Source organism: Acomys minous (genome assembly GCF_964271855.1).
Source record: "Acomys minous genome assembly, chromosome: 6".
NCBI lineage: Eukaryota > Metazoa > Chordata > Mammalia > Rodentia > Muridae > Acomys > Acomys minous.
In genome coordinates, this window is record NC_140487.1 from 10,321,361 (window position 1) to 10,348,444 (window position 27,084).

At 41.8% G+C, this 27,084-nt stretch overlaps 1 protein-coding gene across 13 annotated transcripts in view; it reads right to left on the reverse strand.

Moving 5' to 3' along the window:
* Positions 1-229: 229 nt before the first annotated feature.
* The window catches only part of ST7 (suppression of tumorigenicity 7), a 233,115-nt gene continuing 206,260 nt past the window's right edge, over positions 230-27,084 (reverse strand). For 10 of the 13 annotated variants that reach the window (XM_084785753.1, XM_084785749.1, XM_084785758.1 and 7 more), the window contains 4 exons: positions 21,775-21,925; positions 10,708-10,800; positions 8,014-8,153; positions 230-576 (listed from right to left, as the gene is read on the reverse strand). In XM_084785753.1, coding sequence (XP_084641879.1) covers positions 481-576; positions 8,014-8,153; positions 10,708-10,800; positions 21,775-21,925 — 480 coding nt within the window. In that variant the 3' untranslated portion in view covers positions 230-480. Of the gene's footprint in view, positions 577-8,013; positions 8,154-10,707; positions 10,801-21,774; positions 21,926-27,084 lie in introns of those variants that run through there. The other 3 variants (XM_084785752.1, XR_014780003.1, XR_014780004.1) reach the window with 3 other exon arrangements.

Below are 27,084 nucleotides of genomic sequence, written 5' to 3' on the forward strand. Positions count from 1 at the left end.
TGCAAGGCAAGTGCTCTACAGTTGAATGAGATTCCTAGCTCTGAGATCCCATTTTTCAAGCCACCAAGTCAAGGGCTATGGGCTCTGCAGAGACTAGTTCTGTCAGCAAAGAAAATCATAGTGTGGATTTAACAGAGCCCACATGCTTAGGTACTAGCATAAACCTACCAGTTTATTGGAAATACTGGAAAGTCTATGGTTGGAAGGAAGATATAAGAAGACACACAGGTTGTTGCAATACACAAAAGTTTATTTTTTTTTAACTTTTTCATCAGTTTTGAAGGCAAAATAAAATAGAACTGAACATTGATAAATTTTGTACACCAAAACCAGCTTTTAATAAGGAACTGATAGTCCATGAACAGTTTAAAATTTCAGAATGGTTTCCCTTTTACGAAGTCATGCTTTCTTGTGGTCCATGAGAGGTTGGCACGGAAGAGATGGCAGGTGGTGAGGAGAGTGAAGGATGGGGGGCTCCCCTCAGATCCGCGTCAGCTGATGCCACAGACTGGAGGGAAGGATGCTTTCCACTTTCTCCATAACAAAGTTCAAGGGGGCAAACAAAGTGCTGAGGAACTGCAGGGAAATGAAAAAAGCAGCAGTCAGGACTAAGACCAGCGTTCAGTGCATCCCTGCATCTTACTATGGTGCATTCTGAAAGCCTCACAAGAGCACAGCCCTCTTCATGTTTACAGGAAATGTCTGGAGAAAGTGGAAGATGCATTCCAATCCCACCCCCCAGCATGACAGATAAGAAGGAAGTGTCTGCTGACAGCCTCCCTTGGCCCTCTGACAGCTGTCGCAGTTCCTAGAATCCTAGTAGTGTTCATAGTTTACCCCTGAGTATCACCCAAGAGGATGGTGGGTAGGTAGCAAGTGGGCATAGGAGCCACACAATGAGGACAACCCAGGCTACTTGATTGACTAACTGGGTCTATGGCTTACTTTAAATGAAAAAGGCAATATAAAGGGTCAAGTTTGTAATGACAGATGCTTTGGTTTCCCTCCCAAGTATATGTACAGTCCAAACAGCATGTTTTGTGTCATGTGTCAGGGAGCTGGGGAGAGGGCATCAGGCTGGCACACTGGGAACCTTGTCCTCCAGGAAGGGCTGTTGAATGGAACTCTGGGTGCTTTCTCACCTTGTTCCTAAGTACTTCTCTGTTTTTCATACACCAAGAGGAATAAAGATGTGTCTTTTAAAAGAAATACTATTTGCTTTATCAAACACTAATCATGATTTCAATTTTATTCTGATGATGTTCTTGTGAGCAACCAACTTCAATCCACAAATTGGTATTGTGGGAGCAGCTGGTAGAAGAGGTTTGTACCCAGGGAGTAGACCAGTGTTGAGAAGGGCTCTGCTTTCTGTCTGCTGAGAACCAAGGTCTGGTCTTTCTAAGGTTTAACACCTGGTTCTTTATCGTGGAGTCTTTTACCCTAATCTGTATCTGTGGCACAGTACTGCCAATACCAACACAGAGTCCACTTGTAAGTTTAGTTCAGTGAATTTAAGTTTAGGGAGTGAATATAAAGACGGAGTGAGAACATGGTTCTGAGGTCAAACAAATTTAGTAGATAATAGTAAACTTATAGCATTACACTTACTGGTCATATGTTTTATGGCTGTGAATCATGAAAGTAAAGGGCATGGAAGCCAAGTAGTCCAAATTCAAGGACCTCAGAATGGTGTTTGTGTGTGCACTCATGGGTTTAAATATACATATATATATACACATATGTGTGTGTGTTGTGTGTGCATGTACACATGTATCTGTGTGTTTAATGAGTACAAAACATACTGAGAAGGCACATTGTTGCTACATTAACAAAGAGAAACTTGGTAAAGTTTTGCTATTTTGCTTTTTAAATCAATTACATACATTCACTTGGTAAGGCAATTCAGTGCTACATGAGAGAAAAGGACCCTAGGACAAAACTTCCCCTCTTGAGGACTTACAGCTGAGGAGGAGAGGGGGCAAGGACATGAAGATGTGGACAGAGGAAAGTAATACATACAGGCCATGGCAGCAGTCAGGGTAGACACCCAGAGCGGGGGTCAGGAAAGGGAGAGAAGTCAAGCTAGACTAGAGGAGAGAAGTGTTGAGAAGATCATGAAGAACTCGGTAAATAAAGGAACTTAAATAGATGCCAACAGATGGGAGAAACGTCACCAGGCTTGACTATAGCACTAAGGATGTAGACATGAGCAAAGTGGGCACTTTAGATCTTATAGTCAGAATATGAAAAGAAAGCTGTAAGTTGGCAGTTCAGACTGGCTGGCAGCCTTGAGCCAGGCTGAGTACGCAGTTGAGAAATAGGCGGCCACATGTGTGGTGGTTTCCCATTCAGTGGGTGTTAGCTTCCCAGTAGTTCATGATGATCTGAAAGAATCCCTTTGTGCGTGTACCAAAACGCTTGTGAGAGTTACCCTACAGCAGTGGTTCCGAATCTGTGGGATGTCACCCTTTCACAGGGTCACCTAAGACCATCAGAAAACACAGATATTTATATTACAATTCATAACAGTAGTAAAAGTACAGTTATAAAGTACCAACAGAAATAATGTTAAGGTTAGGGTCACCACAGCGTAAGGAACTGTACTAAAGAGTCATAGCTCTGCGGAGCTTGAGAACCTACCGGATGGATGACTTGTTCCACCCAGGTTAGGCATGGATGTGCTCCATCATGAAGAAGGCTAGGAAGCATTGAGGAAACACTGCCTGGCTGCCTCTAAAAGCTTCCCCAAACTCCTGGTTACAAAAGGAACTGTCCTTCTATAGACCAAATACACTGATCTCACTAACACTGTAAGACTGCATTTACAAAACCATATGGGTATGCGTATGCTGTGCACTATGAGAGGGACTCTACACAAAGAAGGATGAGCAAGGCTGCAAAGGTGACAGCATTTGCATACAGTACTCAGCTTCATGAAGAGGATCCAAGTGATAAAACGGTGGATAAATCAGAGATTCTAGCAGGCACTGGAAGGCACAGCTCAACAAGAAAGGCACTTTCTTCTGGTTACACTGAGCAGATACAGGAAGGCCACAGTTGGAAAGGCATACAGGAGGTTGAAAGGGCACAGGGGAGGAACTGCTCATTGCCCCCTGAGCCATGGAGGAAAGGGATTCTCAAAGGCGGTAGCATACACAATTCTACAGCCTAAATGGTGGGCATCAGGGTCTCAACCAGAGTGCAGAATGGCGACAACCTGTTACAAAGTAGCTTTAAGCAAGGACCAGCATTGTTTGCTTCTTTGTGTCTTGGAAGCATTAGCCTGGTTTAGGTCAAAGGCTTTGCTCTAAGGTCTCTAATTGCTTCCTATTCTCTACTGCATGCCAAGACACAGTGGTCTTCTTTGCTATTTTGTGTATGTCCTTCACAGAGGTTCCATGGGGAATTGACACTCCAACCTTCCAGTGTATGTAATGATCTACTCTTTCTTCTTCATTTCCCAGATGGGTGACTGAGAACGGCCCCCTCTGAGCATGTATTTCCCTGGATAGCCTCATTTATTTACTTACAGGACCTCAACTGAGATCCGCTCCTCTCATACCCAAGCCACCTTCCTTCTCAGCACCTTTCCTCTCCCCCTCCTCCCTGTCCACACCCACAAAGAAGAAGCTGTATAGAAGAGAGGCCTCTGAAGTGACTAAGCCCTTCCACTTACTACCAGACCAAGGCTTTCATCAGGAGTTACAGTTTGCAGGAGCATGCCTTACTCCTCTGGATGCCTTAGGAGAGCCAGCTGTTTGTTTTAGATGTATGGAAACCAATCAATACCTTTGACTTGAAATCCACTAATACATGAAGAGAAATAGCAGTTTCATTTCTAGACTAAAAGGAAAATTTACTGCCTGAAGAGTTAAACCTAAATGAGCAAAACCAGGCAACTTGGATCAACTCATCTATCTCAATGTCCAAAACCTCTATGCTGAGGGCAGAGAGACATGGTCAAATTTCTAACGCAAATGCCCCATAACTCAATTAATGTCCACTGGTGAGAAAAAGCAACTGAGCTCATAAAAAGGAGAGAGTGGCACTTCAATCGCCTGATCTTCCTTTTCCTGAGGCACTGTTACTTAGAGGAAGGTCACAGTTTGCTGCTCACTGGGTTCACTGTGGAAACCTCTTGCTTATCTGAATAGGTTCCAGGTGCCCTGTCGCAATCGGACAATTGACATCCCACTGTAATCAATACCAGACTTCAAAGAGCCCAGGCCTATAAATGAAGATGAGGCAGAAGTCAGGGGGTGCAGTCTCAGGGAAGCAGCAAAGGCAGAGGAGGAAAGCCAGGCCCTCAAGAGCAGAAGGGGTCACAGCGCTGACCTTCCCACGTTCTGGCCATAGCGGGGCCTGTATGATAGCTTACTTATATGAGCAGCCTTATCTTAAGAACCAAACATTCTAGGAAGAGCCAGTCCTAAGTCATCGAGGTAGATTAGATTGCAGGCAGCCAGTCTCGGCCTCTCTCCTCACGCCTCTCCAGTGACTCACTGTCTATGGGTCTTGGGGCTGGCTGTGTTAGTGAACAAATATGCTAGGGTTCCCACGCTGTGGAGCCTGGGGGGTGGCAGTGCAATCTCTCTGCATCTACTAAAAGTCATCACACCCAGGGCATTATCTCAGAGGAGGACTGAAAAAAATCACTTTCTCAAGCTGCAAATGGCTGCAGACAGCCCTCGGGGCAGCTGTGATAACCCCCGGGTGTTGGGCAGATGCTTTACGGGCCTGATGGACTGAGATGGACGTGAAAAGACTGCTGAGCACACATCGGTCTTGCCTTCTGATGCCACCCATCTTCCTTCCATCCTAAACCTCTGCAGCCTTGGACAATGCTAGATCTACATAAAGCATAAGACAGCTTTGATTCTCTGAGTGGAGGTTTAAAGGCATGCTTGTTAAAACTAGGAGTAGTTGACCAAACAACCACACTGGGGTAAAGAGCAGGAACACTGTAAAGCCAAACCTATTTCATTTAATCATTTGATTCTAGATGTAAGGCCAATGCTTTGTAAATAGAAATAAAGAGAATAGCCAGTGTTGAAGGCCAAATTTTCGGAAGAGACTGCTGTATGACCCTTCTAGAAAATCTGTTTGCTATCTGCTATCCTTCTGATCCTTTTGATAAATGACCTGAAGCAACTAGCTGCCACTCCATTTAGTACTGTGGTTCTCAGCCCTGACTGTATCTGAATCCCCAGGGGACAACTAGAAACCCCACATCTATGCAGCATGGGATTAAGTAGGCAAGAAGTCCTATAGAGGTATTCATCAGTAATCTTTAAGCTTCCTTGGCTGTCCCAAGGTACACGCAGGTTGAAACTACTAATTCTGGACAGCTATCACTGGAATGGCTCTGACAGGCTATGGCAGAACCTCAAATGACTTCTCAAAGCTTTACCTTTACCTAAGAAGGGAATATAATCTGCAGCTCCCACCCTCAAATGCTTGTGGAGTCACTGCTAAAAATACAGACTCCTAGTGTGAATATCAAGATTCTGGAGTTTGATCGTACGGCTAGAAGCATTCCTGGCCCACCAGAGGCTAAGAGATGGCATACCCCTACCAAGGGTTATCTGTTAGCTTAATAATGAACGCTGGAACAATGTGGTGCTTTTGTACATGTTTAAGAATGTTAAGGGGAAACAGAAAAGTGGGAACAGTAATTGTCTACTTCCAGAGCTACATCCTGACTACACATTTTAACTATATTATAATCTGAAAAAATTGGCAACTACTATCTCTCTGAGGCTAGCCAAAGAGAAGAAGGGAACAGTGAATAGCACAGGCCCTGGGACCAGAGGCATCCAGGGCAGCAGTTTGGGTAATGCTGATTTTAGAAAATATGTAGAAGACATAAGAAAATGTTATTTCCCCAAAGCAAGAAGACAGAAGTTGAAAGTTGTCTTTGCATAGAGAAACTGTCCTGAGCATTTGAGAGAAAAGCAGATTTCTTTGGTATGCTCCCAGAATGTGAAATGAATACAAGTAGACGAGTGTGAAAGGAACACAAGTAGACGAGTGTGAAAGGAACACAAGTAGACGAGTGTGAAAGGAACACAAGTAGATGAGTGTGAAAGGAACACAAGTAGACGAGTGTGAAAGGAACACAAGTAGACGAGTGTGAAAGGAACACAAGTAGAAGTGGCAGAAAGTAGCGTAAGCGGTACAATAAGGAGCTCTGGATGGCTCCTGGTGCAATGGGCACCACGTGAAGCAGGGGAAGCCCACGTACAACTGGCGCCCATGGACAGCAGTGCTTATGATGCACACAGATGTCCTCCTTTCCCAGCCACAGTTGAAGGCTTTGTGTGAGGCCCCTTCACCTCTAAGAGCTGATGGCTACAAGAGAAGGGAAGAAATGCTAACGAGTATCTGACTTTTGTGCTGTTTGTTTTTTTCTGCAGAGATTGCTGTTGTTTGGCTTCTCATTCATTTAACAATCATCTATTGAGAACCTACAGTGATCAAGGCTCTGCCCACAGGTTTGGAGATGCAGATGTGAGAAAGGCACAAACCTGCTTTTAAAGACTGCACAGGCTAATGGAGCATAGACAATCCCTCATCGAGTATATGTGGCCTTCATGGAGCTCTATGAGAACATGCAGACACCCCTCTCAACTTAGGAGAGATAAGTATAATATTAAATAAGAAGTAGGCCTTTAGTAGACAAGTGGGATAGTGGTCATACGAGGCATTCCATGCAGAACAAGCAGCACGTGTAAAGGCACTGGGGTACACAGGCCTGGTATATCTAGGCACTGTGAGCACTTCACCATGGCCGATAAGTGTGGGCTGTGTAATAACTGTGAGGGATGAGGCGAAGAAGGCAATCAAAGGGCCATTAGAAGAGAAATAGCTCCCTTAGGCCAATCACCTAAGATTTTTGTCCTGAAGTCATTGAGAGCCAGTGGATGAGAGCTGGGAGGTGACATGCTTATTGGAAATTTAGAAACCTCTTTCTTCTGTTAATATAAGAGACAGAGTGACAAAGATAAGCCCTGAGAGGAGAGCAGCTGAGACAGCTGAGACAGCTGAGACAGTTTAGGGGCTTTGGCAGGAACAGGGAGGATGCAAACTAAGGGGGAGGTTATAAAGAGGGACAGGAAGGCAGGGCGGGGCGGGGCGGGGCGGGGCAGGCAGGTTTATAGCCTGTGGGCACTGAGGAGGCCAGACAGCACTAGGAAGCTGCCTCAGACCACGTACAAGGCAGGGAGGGCCCTGAGTGAGCAGGGAGTTTGTGGCCTGAAGGACTGACTCAGGACCTGGCAGGGCCACTGCAGAGGGAGCACAGAGAGAACATCCTTCCTTATCCCGCGCATCCTGAAATCAGATGGCCCAGAAGCAACTGTTGCTTGTCTCTCTATTGCTTCTGTCTGACAGCCAGCTATAGCAAAATCAGGACACTGACCCTCATGATCTGACAGAAATGATCAGGCCCCTTCAGGGAACCAGTTCAAAGCAAGCAGGGCAGACCGCTTTCTTATAGGGTCCCATTTCCCACTCTCTCATGAGGCTCTTAATGGGTTTTCCCATTTCTAAATGTCATGTTGGTACACTTCCACTACAAGCTTTCACACTTTCTCACAGTTCATTACTCACACAAGCCAAGGGTTTGCAAGCCATTTAAAGCATCACATTAATAATCTTTGGAAACAAAACTCTCATCATTGATGAATGAAAGATTCACAATATCCAAAGACTAGAAAGTGTCATTCAGTACGTACAAAGCTGAATCACGCCCCGCCCACCTCTCACTTGTGAGGCTTCCCCACATTACTTCATCCTTTTGGACTTCCTGCACTTTCCTTGGGAAATGCGGGGCGGCCGCACTAACAAGCTGCACTCCCACGTGGCCCTTCAGCCGTCCACTGCTCTGGTGGTAACGGAACCTAGAGGACTCTTCAGCCTTTCACCCACTCTGCAAGCAGCCCCTTCCCCTCCGCCTCCTTCCTTTGGGCTTCTCCGTCCACTTGCCCACTGCCCCTCTCAGTGAGCACTCACGGCTTTTGCGAAGACCCCCATAAGTTCTGGGAACTGATGTGTCAGGAGGGCCAGCATGGCTGTGAAGGAACACAATCCAGCAGTGAAGAGGATGAAGAAGGGAAGTTCCTTCTTTGGGTAAACTGAGACTTCATGGAAAGCTGAGGGGAGAAGCAGAAAGGAACCATTAGGATTCAGGGGGGAAGCACTTGGGGAGTCTGGCTCCCCTTGGCTGCAGCAATGTTGGAGATGAACTGAGGAGGACACTGGACATCCCCCAGCTGCCGCTGCCCACGCTGCCTTTGCTGCCTGGCTGCTTCTCCCAAATCCAAGTTCCACTGCAGCCCCTCAGCTAGAGCCACTCACATTCATGGGCACCATCTGTGTTTAATATATAGCGTTGCCTTCTCAAAAGCAAATACAAACCAGCAAAACCCTATCCAAATTACAACACATATTGCCAACGGGAACTCCCAAATCAAATGCAAGTGTGTACCTGAGTATATACATACCTGTCTCATTTTTACTTTACTGCGTTTTAAAATCATTATAGTAAGGCAATATGATTTTTTCTTGTTTTTTCCCCCCTGACATCTCAGGATGTCAGTGGAGGATGCTATCCCAATAGCATTCAATGAGGACCTCACCTGCAGCCCTATTCAACCCACAGGAGCGAGGGCCGAATTTACTAGGGTTATCTGACACAACTGTAGGAAATTCCTGATGGTAAAATATACTTAAACCAATCATGAGGGTAGGCAGACTGATTGCCTTTAGAGTGTCCTCCATAGCATCCAAACATTAAACACTGGGTCCTTGCACACAGTCTGATTGGATAATAGCTTTGGTATCAAAACATAAAGAATGCAGTGAACAGCCTCGAGGGCATGGGGCTGTGTGCACAGAGGTAAACAACTGCCGACGAGACCTTGACAGAAGGGGCTGTGAAGCTGCAGGTATGTAACATTGCTACAGCAACCAATAGCATCTAAGTGGCCTATTCACCATTGGAGATCCTTCCATCAGGATTTGTTATATCCATTAAGCTTTGTCACTCAGAGCCTTAATCAACAGGGCTGGGGGGAAAAAAAAGAGCAAAAACTATCATGGGGCATAGGACACATGTTAGCATGCTCCTTTGCACATCGCAGGACGTAAGCCCGCTGAGGAGCACACCTGCAGCAGAGCGAACATAGGGACTACCATGCCAACAATTATCCTTTTAATGTGTAAAATATGAGTGGTGTTGACAATGGTTAAACCTCTTTATACCTCACTCTCAAAATCCAACCTACTTGAATCATGGCACCCATTTCAATAAATCCAAGCCATGCTTTTCTTTTTTGAGGCTTATGGAGACAGTAGTTACACTGTTTCTTTAAAGAGCTGTGGTATTGTTCTAACAGCTAACCGATACTCATGGAAACTTAATTTGATTCAATTTAAACATTTTTGAAACACTGAATTTTTCAGAAAACTACATTTCAAGCAGAAAACTGAAACTTTAATAAGGAACTCCATGAAGGGCGCATCAAAAGGTAAATTATGGGCCCACGTGGGCATTTCTGAAGTCCAATTAATGTCATGTGATGCACCAGTTGCTGTGAAATGAAGCTCTGACAACAAGACAGCACAGAGCTCTCCAGGTCTTTTAGACAACAAGCCGTAGGCTGGGCTGACTAGCAAGGACACAGGTGAGGCACTGCCCAGTGTGACGGCAGCAGTGACTTCTGTATCCAGGTGCCACCATGTTGAAGATTTATGACTGCAACAGGAATGCTGGTGTCTGGGATTTTAATATGTGCCAGCTCTCCAAAGTTAAGGAAAAATCTTTCTATATGCTATAGATATTAGATATTGATATACCTCTGGCTAGTAAAAGGAAAAGAGGGAGATGGGAAGGAAGAAGGAAAAGAGCCAAAGGAGGATTAGTATGCGAGGGAGGGAACTATTCCCCAAGTCAGGGCCACATGAAGAGCTTGGATATGATCCTTGCACACAGTCTGATTGGATAATAGCTATTTAGCCTGGATTGTCAAAACAATGTTGTATTACAGTAAACCAAAATAATACTTTCCACATGTGGTATGACCATTAGGCTGCGAGCTCCTAAGGCACTCAAGGGCAGGGTTCTCCTGCACTCCCTGACACAGCGCTCGGGCTGCACGTGTGCTCTGCACATGTCAGCCAACTCACTAGGTACAACCCACGAGCTGCTCACAGGAACTGTCTGGCCAAGAGCATTGCATCACCATGGACAGCACACCGCCCTTCTTCACTCAGGGCTCGCCTGTGGCCATGATGCCAGTGGCCTGGTCCTGCCCTCCTACCCTCCCTCCCATGACTCAACTGCACCTTCCTCTGACAACGACACTTCCTTTTTCAAACCCCAGCTCGTACAGACCACCTCGGACCTGCAGGAGAGCCCAAGTAGAACCTTCCATGATGAACCGGCCTGAAGAGAAGCCACTCTGCGTCAGGGCTCTGTATGCATATGCCAGTCTATACGTGATGCCTCTGCTAAATTTCAGGCCAGTGGCATCTTTCCCGCTAATGAATGTGGAATGACTTGGAGGAGGAGGAGGTCCAAGCCATTCTCATAATTCCTTTCTATACATATACTATCCAATAAGGCAAAAGGGTTGGAAGAAACTTGTCACATAATGTCACTGTCCCTAGATGAAGGGGGGGGGGCTGTGGAGGAGTGACACTTACAGGGAAGCAGCTCCCGGTCTGCTGTTTCTGTACAGATTGGATATGGATAAAACAGGTGTCCCTTCTCCAGGGGGTAAGGGATCATCCGGAAAGCTACAAAGGAAAGACAACACAGGAAAGAAATAAAGGCTTATATTTATCCCCTAACTTCCCAACCTGAAAGCAGAACTTTTGAGCATTTTTCTAATGGAACACACAGCTCTAAGAGAGGCAAGACTTACCCGAACTCTGAGGCATGTGCCAGACAAAATGTCAGGGGTGCATTATGATGCATTACTCACACATTAATCTCACACTGTATATTCTGGGCTCGCAAAACTGGGTGGGGAGAGGGGTGCAGAAGGGCAGGGAAACCATCAATATCAATGCCTAGGGTTTCATCATGTATAAAATATTATAGAAATGTTTTAAGCACTAATGCAATAAAGCCCAGCCAACGGTAATAACGCAAACCTGGACTGAAGGGTTTTCCCCAGAAGTGACTGTGGATTGGCTTATTGGAGCTTGCTGCAGATTGTGCAAATATGAAAGGCATTCTGCTGTGTCTAGTTTTAAAATATTTCTAAGTAGATTAGAACTCCAACCAGGATGGACAAATACAAGAACTTAAAAAACACATGATTTGAGAGGTATTTCTAAACTTTATGAAACTTTTAAATCTTTCAATATCATGCCGGGGAAATGGCTAGGAGAGATTGATTGTCTACATTTTGATGATGTCAGGCCACCTAAATTCTGTGTCTGTGGCATCAGATGACATTAGGCTTTACACTGAATTATGGCTTTCCAATCAATCCATCTGTCCCCATTATCGCGTGTGTTATTCTCCCTGTTCCTATGTCAGCAGCATGTTAGTCTCACTGTTCCTATGAGCAGTGTTCATGGAGTTAATTTTTCTTCAACAGATGTCCTTTAATGGCTGCACATTGTAGATACAGAATGGAAAAGCCATACACTACCATGGGAACATCAGTTAATAACCCTGGCCTGTATTGCGTGTTCCTGAGGAATGGTGTCAATGAGCAACAGCATCTATAGTTTTAAATTTTGAATACTGCATGCTAAGGAATCATGCTACATCCTTAGCCCTATAATTAGCAAAGCCTTTACAAAATGCTGTCAGTGTGCACATTTGTCTTTTGCATACTTATTTCAAATAAGAATCAGAAACAAAGAACGTTCTCCCTCACAAGAAATGACAAGGTCCTATTGTAACCAGCATCAGTGCACATATGGTATTTATTCTGGTGTCTGAATATTATTTAAAAGTAAAAACAGTATGTATGTGATTCCCAGCATTTGGAATGCAGTCAATCTCCACCACAGTGGTATCGCTGTGAGGTTATAGCACATTGCCATGGAGAATATAAATCACGATAAACGTGGGATTAGAGCAGAGCCAGTTTGCTGGCAGTTTGCTGAGGTAAAAATGTTACCAATTTTCTTTTTGTAACAGAAACCTCTTAAACAGATTAAAACATTAAAAACACCCCAGATTTTAGCTCTTCTTATAATGGAAGTTTCAGTCAGACCCTTTCACACAAACAAAGATGACTTTTGCCAGTTAGCACAAGTGACAGAAGAGTTGTGTCATGGGTCGTTAAGTCATGAAGATGTTGAAGAGGAAGCTAACATCCCTTCCATCAGAACCAGGCTTGCAAAAGAATGAGAACAAACAAAACATCAGACAAAAAGGTTGTAGCGAATGTTTAGCATCCACTACTGAAATCTCGCCTGGAGAACATCCATTCTTATATTTGAGCTGCAGTACTGTGGGTTTTCAATGCACTTTTTACAAATGATGGTTTCTCTGAAAGCATTCCCCCACTCTTACTCTGCGTGGATGCCTCAGATTCTCCACATGTAATTAGACTATTACTTTGTAATCTATTTAGGTTCGTGAGATACAAAAAGAAAAAGAGCCCCCAGTTTTCATAATGGCTACTAATTTTGAAAAGTAAACTTTATTCAAAATTGAAGTCAGTTTGAACTTCAGGAAACGATTTTAAAAAGAGAAATATAGAAGGAGCAAGCCCTTGAGAGTGCTTGACAATAGAAATCTAATGGTTGACTTGCACCTTCAAATGAGAATTTTTCCTTCTGTATTTGCTATGCGTAGAGAACTTTATGCACCAATTTAGCCTTTTTTTTTTTTTAACTCAGTTCTCATCTTTTCAGAAAGGGTGGAAAGTTTGCTAGTATGCAATTTAAAAAATATATAGATATGCGTCCTGCATGTTTATGGTACCCTTAAGATCTCTTTTCCTCATGTCAGATATCATTTACATTAAGTTCATACAAATAATATTAAGATTTGGCTTCACTAAACAAAAGACAATACAATTTCTACTTGCAATTCTATCCTTCCCCCACCCGCTGTGCAGGGCCCAACCACGACTGAAGATAGGAACGGGCAGCTGGAAAAGGGGAAGAGACATTGCCAGATTCCCCTCCACCTGTGGGGGTTTTTTTTAACACAAATAACATGAACTGGTTTAATGGAACATTAAGTAAAACACTTAAATAAATAATATTTTACAAAAACATTCTTTTAAAAAATTATTTTATTATGTTTCTTTTTTAACATATACATTTATATTATTAGCATGAATAAAATAAACTACAGACAGCAAGATGAATCATGAGACAATCAGAGTTACATAAATATTACATTCATAGTGATTTAGTTATTTGTATTTGTCTAACTTGAAGTAAACATCTTTCATATCTTGTTGGGTATAAATTTCTGAATGAAAATAAGTATTATCATATCTCATCTCTACTAACTTAAGTCATCTATTTTGATCTAAGAACATCTTAACCCCTAACCAACTAAATTTAATTGTAAGACTAAACTATCTGGTCTTCAACCCCATCAGAGACTTGGGAAGGAACAATTAAGTAACTTAATTGTTACTCATAAAGAAGGTTATTTTTAATTCATTGGTATAGAATTTTGTATATTGATGCAAATCATGGTCATGTCAAATACTAGCCTAATTTTATCACAAGAATATATATCCTAGGTCTAACAGAAAGATATGATTCTGTAGATATATAACATAAAATAGTTAAATAAGAACTTCAAAAGACTCAGAGACCTATAGAATTTGGCATTTAAAGATATCTGTATTATTCTAAAGATTCTTTGACAACAAGATGAGTTAACTCCTGGTAACACACAGCAGACCTCAACGATAATGATCAACATCAAAGAACTTCCTAACGGAGTTGGCTTCAAATGTGGCAAACAAGCCACTGGGCAAAATGTCCTAGTTTCTGCCACACACAGAATTCTGCCAAAAAATGGGCAAACATGGATGCAGGCAGAGTCGATGGCCAAACTCTGCCAAGACAGGGTAAGCAAGTCTTCAACAGTTCCTGCCTCGTAAATATGTCTGGTAGAGATATTGGGCTAGAAGGCCGAAGATGATGCTCCAACGTTATAGAGAGAGTTGGGTGACCGTTCAGGCAGTGAACTGTCTCAGTCATTTTTTTTTTCATTTTGGAAGGTGCTAAGCTGCACTTCCAGTTCACTCAGGCATTTAAAGTTTATCCCCTCCTACCTCTTGTCCCTTTCACTGAGACAGGCACTGGCTTCATGAGCCTTGAAGCTTTCTTCAAATGTCCAGAGATTTTTGTCAGTGTAAATCCTGAGAACACATTTATTTTGTGGTTCCAAAAAGTATAGAAATAGACGATTTGAAGATACTATTTTCAAATGACTATGAACTTCTTAAAAGTCTTTGGGAAACATATTTTAGATAAAATAAAAATGTACAGATATCTTGTTCAAAACTAAGCAAGAAATCTAGGCTGCTCGTGGTTAAAAAAAATAATATACAAGTGGCATTTCCACTTCTTCCTTCATGTGCAGCCTTCCTGACTTGTGTTGTCTGTGCCTTTGTTCAGAAGTGTAACTAAAATCCCAAGTTACCTAAGGAGTACACAAAAACATCCTGTCTGAGGCGTGTACCTGTCTTGTTCCCTTCCTAGTCAAAATCACTTCCCAGGCTCCAAGCTGCTCAGTGCCGTACAGCTCAGCTTTCACAAGCATCGGTGAGGGTATCAACAAACCACAGATAGACAGAAGGGGGGAGACATGAGAAAATTAACGAACTGTCACCCTGCTCATTATACAGACAGATAGAGAATACTTCTTGATATTTATCTGACATTTGTTTCGTATTTTTTCTTTCAAATAGAACATTAGTGAGATTATTTGTAATACAGAGAACTGAGAGTGAATCCCAGACCTGCCTGTTATCATCAGACTCTTGTCAAAAGTGTATCTTCTCAACAGTGCTGCTAGGTGCGCTAAGAGCACATTGTCTCTCCACTGGTGGAGTTTAGACCTGAGTGCCAAGCTGCCCCGCACTGCTCAGGCTTCTCTTTACCTTCCCTCCTTCTAAAGTCTTCACCATCTCCATCAGGGCACACTCTCAGTGAAAATACTGCTGCACCCTAACAAACAGACCTGCAACTGCTAGAACTGAAAATTATCATTAAATACAAATTCTACGTCCCATGTTGGGCTTCAGTGCAAGTAAGAGTCATGAAGGCCACATGTCTTTCATTAGTCATTATAGCGCAGAAATAAGAAAACGACACAGATCAAAGCCTGGCTTTTGATTTCTATTCTTTCAACTATAACAGTGAAGTAAACTGACCTTGAAAACCTCATTTTCCTTTGGTTGTATTTAAACATGGTTTGTCCTAATTTTGAGAAAGGACTCTGGGGCTTTACAGTAAACTTCCTGTCTTATTAGTGACCCTTGGCACCTTAATTTTCTGTTCCCATTTGCTATGCCAGCACTGCCTGTACTATCTACCTATATATACAAATACATGTATAGTTGCTTATGTAGATACATGCATAGACATGTATGTGTAAAATGTATGTATACATACACAAATGCTTCCTGCAAAGCATTTTCACCTTGGTATCTGCAAACATAAAGCCTACTATAAAGGAAGGATCAATAAATGTTTGCTCAGGAAAGTATATGTAATGTGGAAGACACAGAATTTCTCTCTAAGAACTCAGGTAAAGTCACAAGATTGCAGGAACTCGCCTGTTGCACTATTCTGGAGACTGAATCAGGATTATCACTGTGACCTGCAAGTTTGGGCCATCCCTAGAATCACAGGAAGACCCTGGAAAACCAAAATCTTCAGGTACTCTAAATTATGGTTTATAACCAAAACAGAGCCAATTTAGGATCAGGCTGGCTCACTATCATGCCACATCTGAAGGCTGGTTTTCAGTATGTCAGCTTGGGTCTTTACCCAACCACTTCTTTCTCCCAAATCATAAAGTGTATCCTTAGATCTGTTAGGGCCAGGGGTAGGGGTTAGCTAGAAGTTCAAACTCATCAGCCTTATGGAGAGAAGGTTTGGCTTGCGGAAATGCCCTAAGAACCACATCTTACAATGAAGGGTATTTACCATTAGGTTCAAAGAGAATAAATTAGAATCATAATCTCATCCTATACTTCAACAATGGGCCATTTTCCCCTCTCAATGGAAACACTCTGCTTAGTTCCCTCTAAAAAACTTCACCTTCAAATCTTATACATTATTTAGTGGATTCTTGGGGGGGTGCTCCAAAAAGAAAATAAAGAATTCTATTTGGGTAAGTAGAAAAACATAGGCACAAAGAAAAGCTAAGTGGTTTACCCCATGGCATAGTCATCTTCTGATGTATAGAACAAGGAAATTAAAGTTCACAATTGTGGTCAACAAACAACCACGCTTTCTAAATAAATCCTGTCAAAGTAGAGCCTTGGACAGATCAAGGTGGGAGTGAGATAAGGATGCATCAGGGTTAAATATAGGTAAAGTAGATGATTTACCACTTAAAACAGACTGCATAAAATGTATTACCAGTGCAGAAATGAAACCCTTCTGTCATTCATTTGTGATCTTTGTATTCAGCTCATGTTTGCGGTGCTGTACGTGTGTGAGGTTAACCAGAGCCAGCAGCGTTTAAAGCAAACACAATCCTGATAAGGCGGCAGCTGTGCAGTAATCCAAGAAACATATAAAGTCTTAAAGTTGAAGCTCGTCCCCTTTCTTAATTATCTGGTCTTTGAGGAACATATTGTGTAGTTTTGGGGGCTGGGACAGTGATGAATCAAACATTTTGGAAACCTTTGAAATGCTGATGTATTTCTGGTTGAGAATTCAAGGATTTTTCCCCCCTTTAACTACCATATGCTTCAAATACAATCTCTGTTATGTATCAGCCAGATTTTGGAGTTCATAAAAAGGAGGGAGGATTAAACCTAATTGATGGAAAACTCATTTGATTCTACAGAATGAATAAATCTCTAACATGATAAATTCATTGAAAGAGGGAAAAATGCCTTCTAGTTCTACCTCCTAATCAACACTTAAGATAGAACCAAGGTTGTTGTGTTTTGCTTTTAAGGATTTCTAAAACACAACATTTTTAACATGGGACCTGGTAAGAGCAGGTTCTATTATCTTCTCTCATGAGTTATCTTTCTAATAAAATTGAGACGTTGGGTGGAGTTAGGGAATGGCCTTACATTTCAGAATAAAGAAAATGAATGACTCAGAAAAAAACCTGAATTCTGAGGCTGGAGATGTCAAAAGGCGCCACCAAGTGACATATTGGAGGAAGTGCAGTCTCTTTTGACCAAGCAGCTTGGATGGCCTGCCATCGTATTAGAGGCATCACCACAAAGGCTTTAAGGTCACCAACATGGTACAGTCAAGGTATGACATTTCATTTCATTGTGGCTTTACAATTTCCAAAGCTAGGTAAGCAGATGCCACTATCAGCAGCTGAGCCAGAATTCTACTCCAAGTCCTGTGATGTGAAACACAGCTGTGGGGCTGGAGAGACATCTCCGTGGTTAAGAGTACACACTGTACTTCTAGAGGACCCAAGTTGGTTCTCAGCACCCACGTTGGGCAGCTTGTTGGCACAGAACCCTCAGTAACTCCAGATGTAGGGAATTCAATCAGCTCCTCTGGCCTCTGTGTGTACCTTTCCATCCCCACCCCATGCACATATTTAAAAACAATAAAAATATTTAAAAGAAGGAGCTGTGAATCTCTAATCTAATTTTAAAATCGCAGAGCTAGAAGAAATGTCAAAATATTGCAAACTAATGCTTGAAGCTGTTGTGGTGATGCTTAGAAATGGCATGGGAGACTTTTCAAAAAAAAGGCTGCTTTTTTAAAAAGAAAGAATAGCTGAAAACACTTATCATGAAAGATTTTTCTAGATATGTGTATATGAATGCATTATTATACACACATAAATTCATATACATCTTTTGCTTATTGAAAACACATATGAAAGTTGTCCAACTCATGAAGAATACAAACATCAAGAACAAAATGAAAGCACACCCACAGCTCAGCAGTGGCACCTGAGGTGACGCGTATTCCTTTCAGTTTCTTTCCATTTTTATACATATGTATTATTTATTGACTTATTTCTATTGAAATGTTTAAATCAATATTACATAACTAGAAAATGTTAATTTTATCCAGGATGAGTAACTTTCTAAACTATAAAAGTACCAAGTATAATGCATATACCCTAGTTTATATGTAGTGATAGAGATGGTGACCTTCTAGGCAAATAGTTCAATGATAACTAGTCTCTTGCCTTTACCTGTTCACTGCAGAGGACTACATATGGATGTTCAACGCCCCTGGCTGTCTGCGCAGTGGCTACAAACCAACCAGCTGCTTACCCCCACCTTCCTTCTCCTGGAGAATGGAGGTAGCAATCTCTTTTCTGCTTAATCTAGAACCTTATCAGGGCAGCAAGTGAAAAGATGCAAGTGAAAGGCCACTGGACACCACCCGGGTGTGAAAACGCTCTTCAGAGCTCCTGGTTCTCAGATTTTCTCATGTACTTTCTATAGGGTGAGCACACTCATACCTTTCTTTCTTTCTTTTTTAAAATCAATTTATTTATCATATATACAGTGTTTTGCATGCATGTACACCAGAAGAGGGCACCAGATCTTATTATAAATGGTTGTGAGCCACCATGTAGTTGCTGGGAATTGAACTCAGGACCTTTGGAAGAGCAGACAGTGCTCTTAACCTCTGAGCTGTCTCTCCAGCCCCCAATACCTTTCTATTCTAAGTTGGTTAACTTGGCTTTCTCTGGAGACTGAATGACAGTGCAACTGATTTGGGCTGGGATCACAGCTATCTGATTGTTACAGGAAACAATCATCTGTAAGTATCAAATTCTCTGTTGATACTTTCTATAGGCATATGGTTTCCTTGCCTTACTATTTTACTATAGAACTTCACCCTCTTAATCTCAATACTGTATTCTATCCATGTGGCTTGAGGTAATCCCTCAATACTCCTGCTCTCTTTGCTCTGGCAGTTCACCACATCACCCCATGCTTCTCCCTGTCTCACGACCCTTCCCAGTTGATTCAGAGAAACAGTCATATGGGAGGGGAAAAAAGGGAAAAATGGGAGGGAGGGAAGAATGGGAGGATACAAGGGATGGGATAACCATTGAGATGTAACAAGAATAAATTAATAATAAAAAATTTTTTAAATTAAAAAAATAAGACTTCCTAAAATTGAATTTGAATTTTATATAAACAACAAATATTGTTTAGCATAAGTATGTATATTAATACTTGAGAAATAATAATGATGATAATAATAATAATAATAAATGGATACCATTTTATTTTTATTTGAAAAAAAAAGAAATTTGATGCTGCTAGCTGATTACTCCCTTCCTGACATTTCTAGTTATTCTCCAAAGCATTTTAATTTTATGGCAATATCACACCGAATACTATGTATTTATCATCCTCTGCGTTGTGCCACTTTGGGTCCTTTCCAACTGGTTGGAGCTTACCAATCAGGTCCAACTGATGAGTTTCCACTATTATTCCCAGGATGCCAGCCTATAGGTATGTTTTTAGTTGCTAGGCTCATTGGCCTATTTAGCTTTTGACATAGATGTGACATCTCATATTTGATTCTGCTGGGCTTTTAGGAATCTTTCTCATGTTTAGTTAACATGTGCTCTTGTCCTTTTAATAAAGAACATTATAAGCAATGATCATCACAAGCTGAGGAGACTGTGCCCAGGCCCCTAGGCTTCTGAGAGGGGCTACTGACCGGGCCACCCGACTATATTGCTACACTTACCGAGCAGAGTGAGAAGCATTGACAAGTCAATATCTTTCAAGTTCTAAGCAGAAAATTGTACAAAGAAAGCTTGTTGTTCTCAGTAGTTCCTGCCTCACAAATATGTCTGTCAGCTATATTGGGCCAGAAGGCTGAAGATGATGCTCCAACATTATAGTTTCAGGCAGCAAACTGTCTCTGTAATTTTCTCATTTTGGAAGCTGTTAACCTGCACTTTCTGTCTACTCCGATAATTAATTTTACCCTTTCTCAAGTCTCTGATGGGGTTGAAGAAAGATAGTTTAGTTTTACAATTAAGCTTAGTTGTTTAGGGGTTAAGATGTTTTTAGGTCTAGATAGATGTTTTAAGTTGATAATGATGAGATAGGATAGATACTGATTTACATTCAGGATTTCAGATGCAGCAAGATAGGAAAGATGTTCTTTTCAAGGTGGCCAAATACAAATAGCCAAAACACTAAGACTGTAACATTTATATAATTCCTACTCATTTTGTGATTCTTCTTGCTGTAGGTAGCTTATTGTATATATGTGTAATAATATAAATGTATATGTAAAAAAAGAAAAATACCTGTATGACATAAAGAGGGAAGAAGAGAAAAAAGAAAGCTTGGTAATTATCTGAGAAAATATTCAAAGCAACAAACAAAAGTTCCCCAGCATCTTTATAACTTGTCTCTGTCAACTTACTCTCACCCTATATCACTTCCTGAACCAGGTTACGTTCTTACCGGTCACAAAGGGCAGGGACAGGAAAAAAACAAGCTTATCAAAGTGAAAATGGAAGCAGAAAAAAAAAACCAGCAACAACAAAGAACAAAGAGAATTTAAAAAGCTAGCTTGTTTATGAGCCCAATCAAGGTAAAGGTAAGCTAGGAAAAAACTACCAGAGTCTCCAACATTTTTGGTTTTCCTTATCCATGAGGAAAAAAAATGCTATATGTTGTGTTTGTTTTGTTTAAGTTGGCATTAGCCGTGTATCAATGTACACATTGTCCAACAGCATAGTGTTGGTTATTTTTCCTTAATTTACAACCTCCCAACAATCCTACATCTTGCCATTTCTTCACACGCCATCCTTGCTTATACTACTGCCCTGGTTTTCAGAGCTTGTTCACCTATCAGCTGACCCCTACAGTTACCCTTGGTGTTCTACCCCCACAGACCTCTCCCTTCTGAAAATAAAATCACCAGAAAGCTGCACAGATAGCTCTCTACTCCTTCTCACCAGAGAATACGGAGGAGAAGCACATGGCTCCTGACGCTGGAGCCTGCTTTCCTTACGCAGAACGATTACAATGGGAGAAAATGTGCCATGTTGTCCTGTGGGCATTGAGCATTCACTTGGGTGCCATGCTGTCCTGTGGGCACTGAGCATTCACTTGGGTGCCATGTCTCCAATAAGACACCCCCACAATGGGCACTGCTGCTGCTTTGAAACATACCTAGGGTGCTTTTGTACATGGTCAGTCTTACTTTAGTGTGAGATGACTGAATCTTTCATCCAACTCCACAGCTGAAGCTGTAATGAAATGGCAAGCTGAGTCCAGGCAAGGCCTAATCCCAAAGCAAAGGTTACTATGATGTGAATGGGGCTGTGCAGATTTCCAGAGAGGGTTTTCCAGGGGTAAATTATTCCTCTAGAGTGCCCAGATTCACCTATCTGCTGCATGAAGGTATGTTTCTAATCTAGAGATGGCACCACCACAGCAACACCCCTATATCTAGGGATATGGAGCATCAAGTAATTAACCGCCCTGTTGCTGGGACATCACTGGAGACAACAACAAGAAGAAGCAGAAATTCTCATTGCTCATCATTAACTGATGTGGCATTAATAGTTCTAGCACTCCATGTTCTTAAAGAATGTTTAAAGAAAAAATTACTTACTGCCTTCCCACGTACAATGCAAGAGATTCAAAGCCCCTTCTACCCGCTTCCAGTGTGCAAGATGAAAGAATGCATATGCTATTGCTTCACTGTCTCCTCTCTTCAGGATGTGTTCTGGTGGGAGGATTAAGCTTTTCATTTCTAGTAGATACTGAAATGTAAAAAGCAGAAGACAGATGTGTTAGTATACAGTGGTTAGGAATCCAACACTGAATTAGGCTGATTTCCCTAAAACCATCATCCGCAAACATTTTATCAAGCCTGCACCCCGTGGCTCCATCTTCCAAGGCAATTACTAAAACACCCAGCAATATTCAGTTTGTTGACAGTTGATTAGCTTTGTGCTAGTTTCCTTCCAGGAAGACCAGAGACTTGTAGGATAAAATACTCTAACCAAAGAAATAAATATAGGCTCAAACAGCAAAAGTGAAAATGTAGGAGACACAGTAATTTGGTATAATTTGATAACCATGATGAAAATACATAGTGTGGTCATATAAAACCAAACAGCTACATGGCTAAAGCATCTGCACTAAAAAGACCTGACAGTGAGTAGCACTCTCCGTGTACAGTGAGTAGCACTCTCTTTGTACAGTGAGTAGCACTCTCCGTGTACAGTGAGTAGCATTCTCTGTGTACAGTGAGTAGCACTCTCCATGTACAATGAGTAGCACTCTCCATGTACAATGAGTAGCACTCTCCGTGTACAGTGAGTAGCACTCTCCGTGTACAGTGATTAGCACTCTCCATGTACAGTGAGTAGCACTCTCCATGTACAGTGATTAGCACTCTCCGTGTTCAGTGAGTAGCACTCTCCATTTACAGTGAGTAGCATTCTCTGTGTACAGTGAGTAGCACTCTCCATGTACAATGAGTAGCACTCTCCGTGTACAGTGAGTAGCACTCTCTGTGTACAGTGAGTAGCATTCTCTGTGTACAGTGAGTAGCACTCTCCATGTACAGTGAGTAGCATTCTCTGTGTACAGTGAGTAGCACTCTCCATGTACAATGAGTAGCACTCTCCATGTACAATGAGTAGCACTCTCCGTGTACAGTGAGTAGCACTCTCCGTGTACAGTGATTAGCACTCTCCATGTACAGTGAGTAGCACTCTCCATGTACAGTGATTAGCACTCTCCGTGTTCAGTGAGTAGCACTCTCCATTTACAGTGAGTAGCATTCTCTGTGTACAGTGAGTAGCACTCTCCATGTACAATGAGTAGCACTCTCTGTGTACAGTGAGTAGCACTCTCTGTGTACAGTGAGTAGCTGAGTAGCACTCTCCGTGTATAATGAGTAGCACTCTCCGACTCTCCATGTACAGTGAGTAGCACTCTCCGTGTATTTTTTCTATACATATGTATGAAGAAGTAGTTTGCTTTGTGAAAAGAACTATTGATCGAGTTTTCAGATGTGGGAACAATGAAAAGTGTCAGCTTATGTGTAGGAGAAGCCAAGATGGAACAAACTGCAAGGACCTTTTAGATCTTTCCCACAGACTGAAGGGACTGGGGTTTACATCTCTCACTCCTATTCAATACAAGTAATCTGTGGGTATGGGGAAAGAACAGGCGTCCCTTTCCCAGGGAGCATGGGAGGTCTAAATGCCCATTTTCATCCCTTTGTACTTCCTATAAGACAGAGAGGCAGGCTAACGTAGAACAGTTTCCTGGCACTACATTCCTCACTTCCTTCTGTAATCCATCCCCAAACATTTCAGGTGCACACATCGCCATTACCACCACTCCGCACCACCACCACCACCACTACCATGGGCAGCACACAGTAGGCCTTGCAGTGGTATGTTTAATTACCATGACATGAGTACAACAACAAACAACAACAACAAAAATGCTATGACAAGTTTAAATAATGTTTAATATTTAAAAAGAACTGTCTGGTTTCTTTCTGTCAAAGGGAATTTGTGAAGGAGCAAATTGTAGAAGATTCCTCATGTACACAATGAAGGCCAAGACACAACTATTGCTATTTCATTGTCCTCTATGGCCCACGGAAGGTGTTTATTATGATGATTTGAACATGAATTCCCAAAGAACTTTTTGTCATTTGCTTTTTGTAATCCTACAAGCTACAGATTTTTCCTACATTTTATCTGAAAACAGTGTAGGACAAAATCTGTGAAAAAGTAATGCTATCATTGCAATCAGTACTATAGTTATAATAAAAACACAATTAAATTAACTATAATATAAATACAAAGGACACACTTTGTGCTCAGAGATAGCTGGTTATCCCCTCATGATTTTGTTACATTACTAAACTGTGAATTATACAATGGCAACAATAGTCTGATTAATTTTATGTTAATTTTATGTTAATTTTAAAGAACATATGCATAGTTGTAGAATATGCTTTTGGACAGAACTGCTGGAGTCAGGGGCTTCCGGTCTTCAGTGAGCTAAACTAACTTTCAGATGGAATGTATGTCTACCACTGTTATCAGTGCTAAGAACTTGTGGCTAGATAGTTCATAGGCCCCAGGGGAGAATCTACCACTATTATTCTACTAAATGAATATATTATTAAATTAACTCATGATGACTTATCCTTAAACCAATAAATTAGTGCAGCTCCCAACCCTCAACAGATAACCTTCTCTTATCAGTAATAACAATTCACGGAAAGACTCACAACTGATCAACATTCAGCAATTAATACTGCAACAACAGTGCCTTCAGGATATAAAAGGGCAGTTGGACACATAAATGCACAACAGTTGTAAGCACACAAGATCCAGACAACAATCCCAACATGGAGGTGGGAGTGATCACAAAGCCTCACCCCTCGCTGTGGAACTACTGGAAATTGATCACTGGTAGGTGAGAGAGTTAGTTTTCTTCAAGGATATGGCTTCTGAGAGGCCATCCAGGCTTCCGTAGATGGCCTTTGACCCATAAACATACTGGCTACACTGAGTAGATTCAGTGGGAGGGGAAAAAAGACATGATGTTGAGAGAAGATATTTGGGAGGAAGTGGGAAAGAAACTGAAGTAGAGGGGATGGAAGTGACTTTGATCAAACCACATTGTATTTAACTCAATGAACACAGAGAAGTCGAGCTGGTGCCCACTTAAAGTCTCTAGCCATACTGTCTAGTGTTCATGGTGCCAGAAGGCACTTTATGCACTATCAGAAGATAAAGGTAAACACTAACCCAGCTATCAAGTCTTTTTGATCCATGTGCAATTGTGGCTCAAAAGTTGTTGGGGTAACCAACCACTGTCTGATTGGATTAAAGGCACACTTCAGGAGATGCACCCACAGATGCTGGACAATGTGCAGAGAGTGAGAGACCTTGGAACACCCAGTCCTAAATGCTATGTCTCCATCAAATCCCTGTCTTTGGGGCTCAGGGAACTTTGTAGAAGAAGAAGTGGAAGGATTGTAAGAGCCAGTAGGGATGGAAGACACCAAGAAAGCCTTTTAGAAAGGGACACAATAGGGCTGATGCACATGTGAACTAAGAGCGTGTTAGCAGCACCCACAGAGCCTACACAGGTGTAAGCCAGATGGGGTCCCTGTGCTGAGATGCTGAAGCTGACACAAGCATCCATCCTTAGCTCAGAAGCTATCTCCAGCTGACAATCACTTGCAAAAGAAAAACTAGTTTTTTCTCTAATGTAGTCTCACTTGGAATTTACAAACCACACTTAAAGGCAGACCCCATGCTCAAATGGCCAACATGGAAAACTAACTCAAAGCTTAGTTTGGAGGGATTTTAGCTTATAATGTCTTATCTGGGCATATTTTGATCTTATAGATTTCTGCTTATATATAATGGTTTCTAATTTTGTGATTTTTAAACGGAATTTCTGTGTGTGTGTGTGTGTGTGTGTGTGTGTGTGTGTGTGTGTGTGTGAGAGAGAGAGAGAGAGAGAGAGAGAGAGAGAGAGAGAGAGAGAGAGAGAGAGAGAGAATACATGTATCAGTATCTGCATGAGTTTTTTTATGCTTTGTATTTGGCTCTTTTCTGTTTGTTTTGTCCTATTCTATTTTTGCCTATTTGTTTTCTAATGAGAGGGAGGAAGAGCATGGCGTGGATTTGAGTGGGTGGGAAGGTGGGAAGGATCTGAGAGGAGTTGAGAGAGAAATCATGATCAGAAAAAATTGTATGAAAAAAATCTATTTTCTTGTCCTTTTTTTTTTTTGTCTTTTTAAAAGTAATTTACTCAAATTACATCTCAATTGTTATCCCCTCACTTGTATCTTCCTATCCTGCTCCCTCTTTTACCCTATTCCCCTCTCCTAGGTCTGTGACAGAAGGGGACCTCCTCCCCTACCATATGATCACAGCCTATCAGGTCTCATCCTGGTAGCCTGCTTCGTCTTCCTCTGAGTGCCACCAGCCCTCCCCACCAAGGGGAAGTGGTCAAATATGGAGCACCAGAGTTCATGTTAAAGTCAGTCCCCACTTTCCACACAACTGTGGAGAATGTTTTGTCCATTGGCTAGATCTGAATAGTGGTTCTAGGTTTACTGCATGCATTGTCCTTGAAAAAATCTATATTCAATAAAAATTAAAATTATATTTTAAAAAGCCACATTGTATGCATATACAGAAACCTCAAACAATAAGAAAAAGATCTACAGATACCCATGGTAGGAACATATATCCACTGAAAATGAACACAAATTATAATAAAACTATAAGAATAAAGTAAAACAAAATTTTGTTTAAAAGCATGGTTGACCACCAGGATATCTACATGCACTTGAAAAATGATAGTGAATATGAGTGAACATGAGTGAGAGAGATGCTTATTTATTTGGAAAAAATGAATGGAATGCATGCATGTGGCTTCTAGGACATCACCCATCATCCAAAATGTAGCTTGTGAGGTGATGTTCTGCCCCTGGAAGCTACCTCTGACCCTGATGTATGGGGACGTCCAGCACATCTAAGGCACCTTGCTTACATGTGTCCCTTTCTCTGCTCAATGACAAAATCCTCAGGGATTGAATTTTGCCATCCCCATGTCACTTTCTCCTACTACTCCCTGTAAAGCACCTCGCACATACATATGACAACCTAAACTCAAACCTTGCTTCCCAAGAACACCCTCAAAAGGAGCACCCCTGACCTCGTCAGACTAATGAAGTCACCAAAAGCAATTCACCAAGGAGACTTATCCCTGCCTTCTCACTTATCTCTTTAGGGCAGGAATAGTTTATGTCTATAAAGCAGATTTATACTCCTTTATAGTTCAAGTATAATGTTGGCTGTAACCAACCAATGAAGGCTAATAACAACAATGTGCTATGTTTTGGGCCAAGCATAAAATGGCTGGC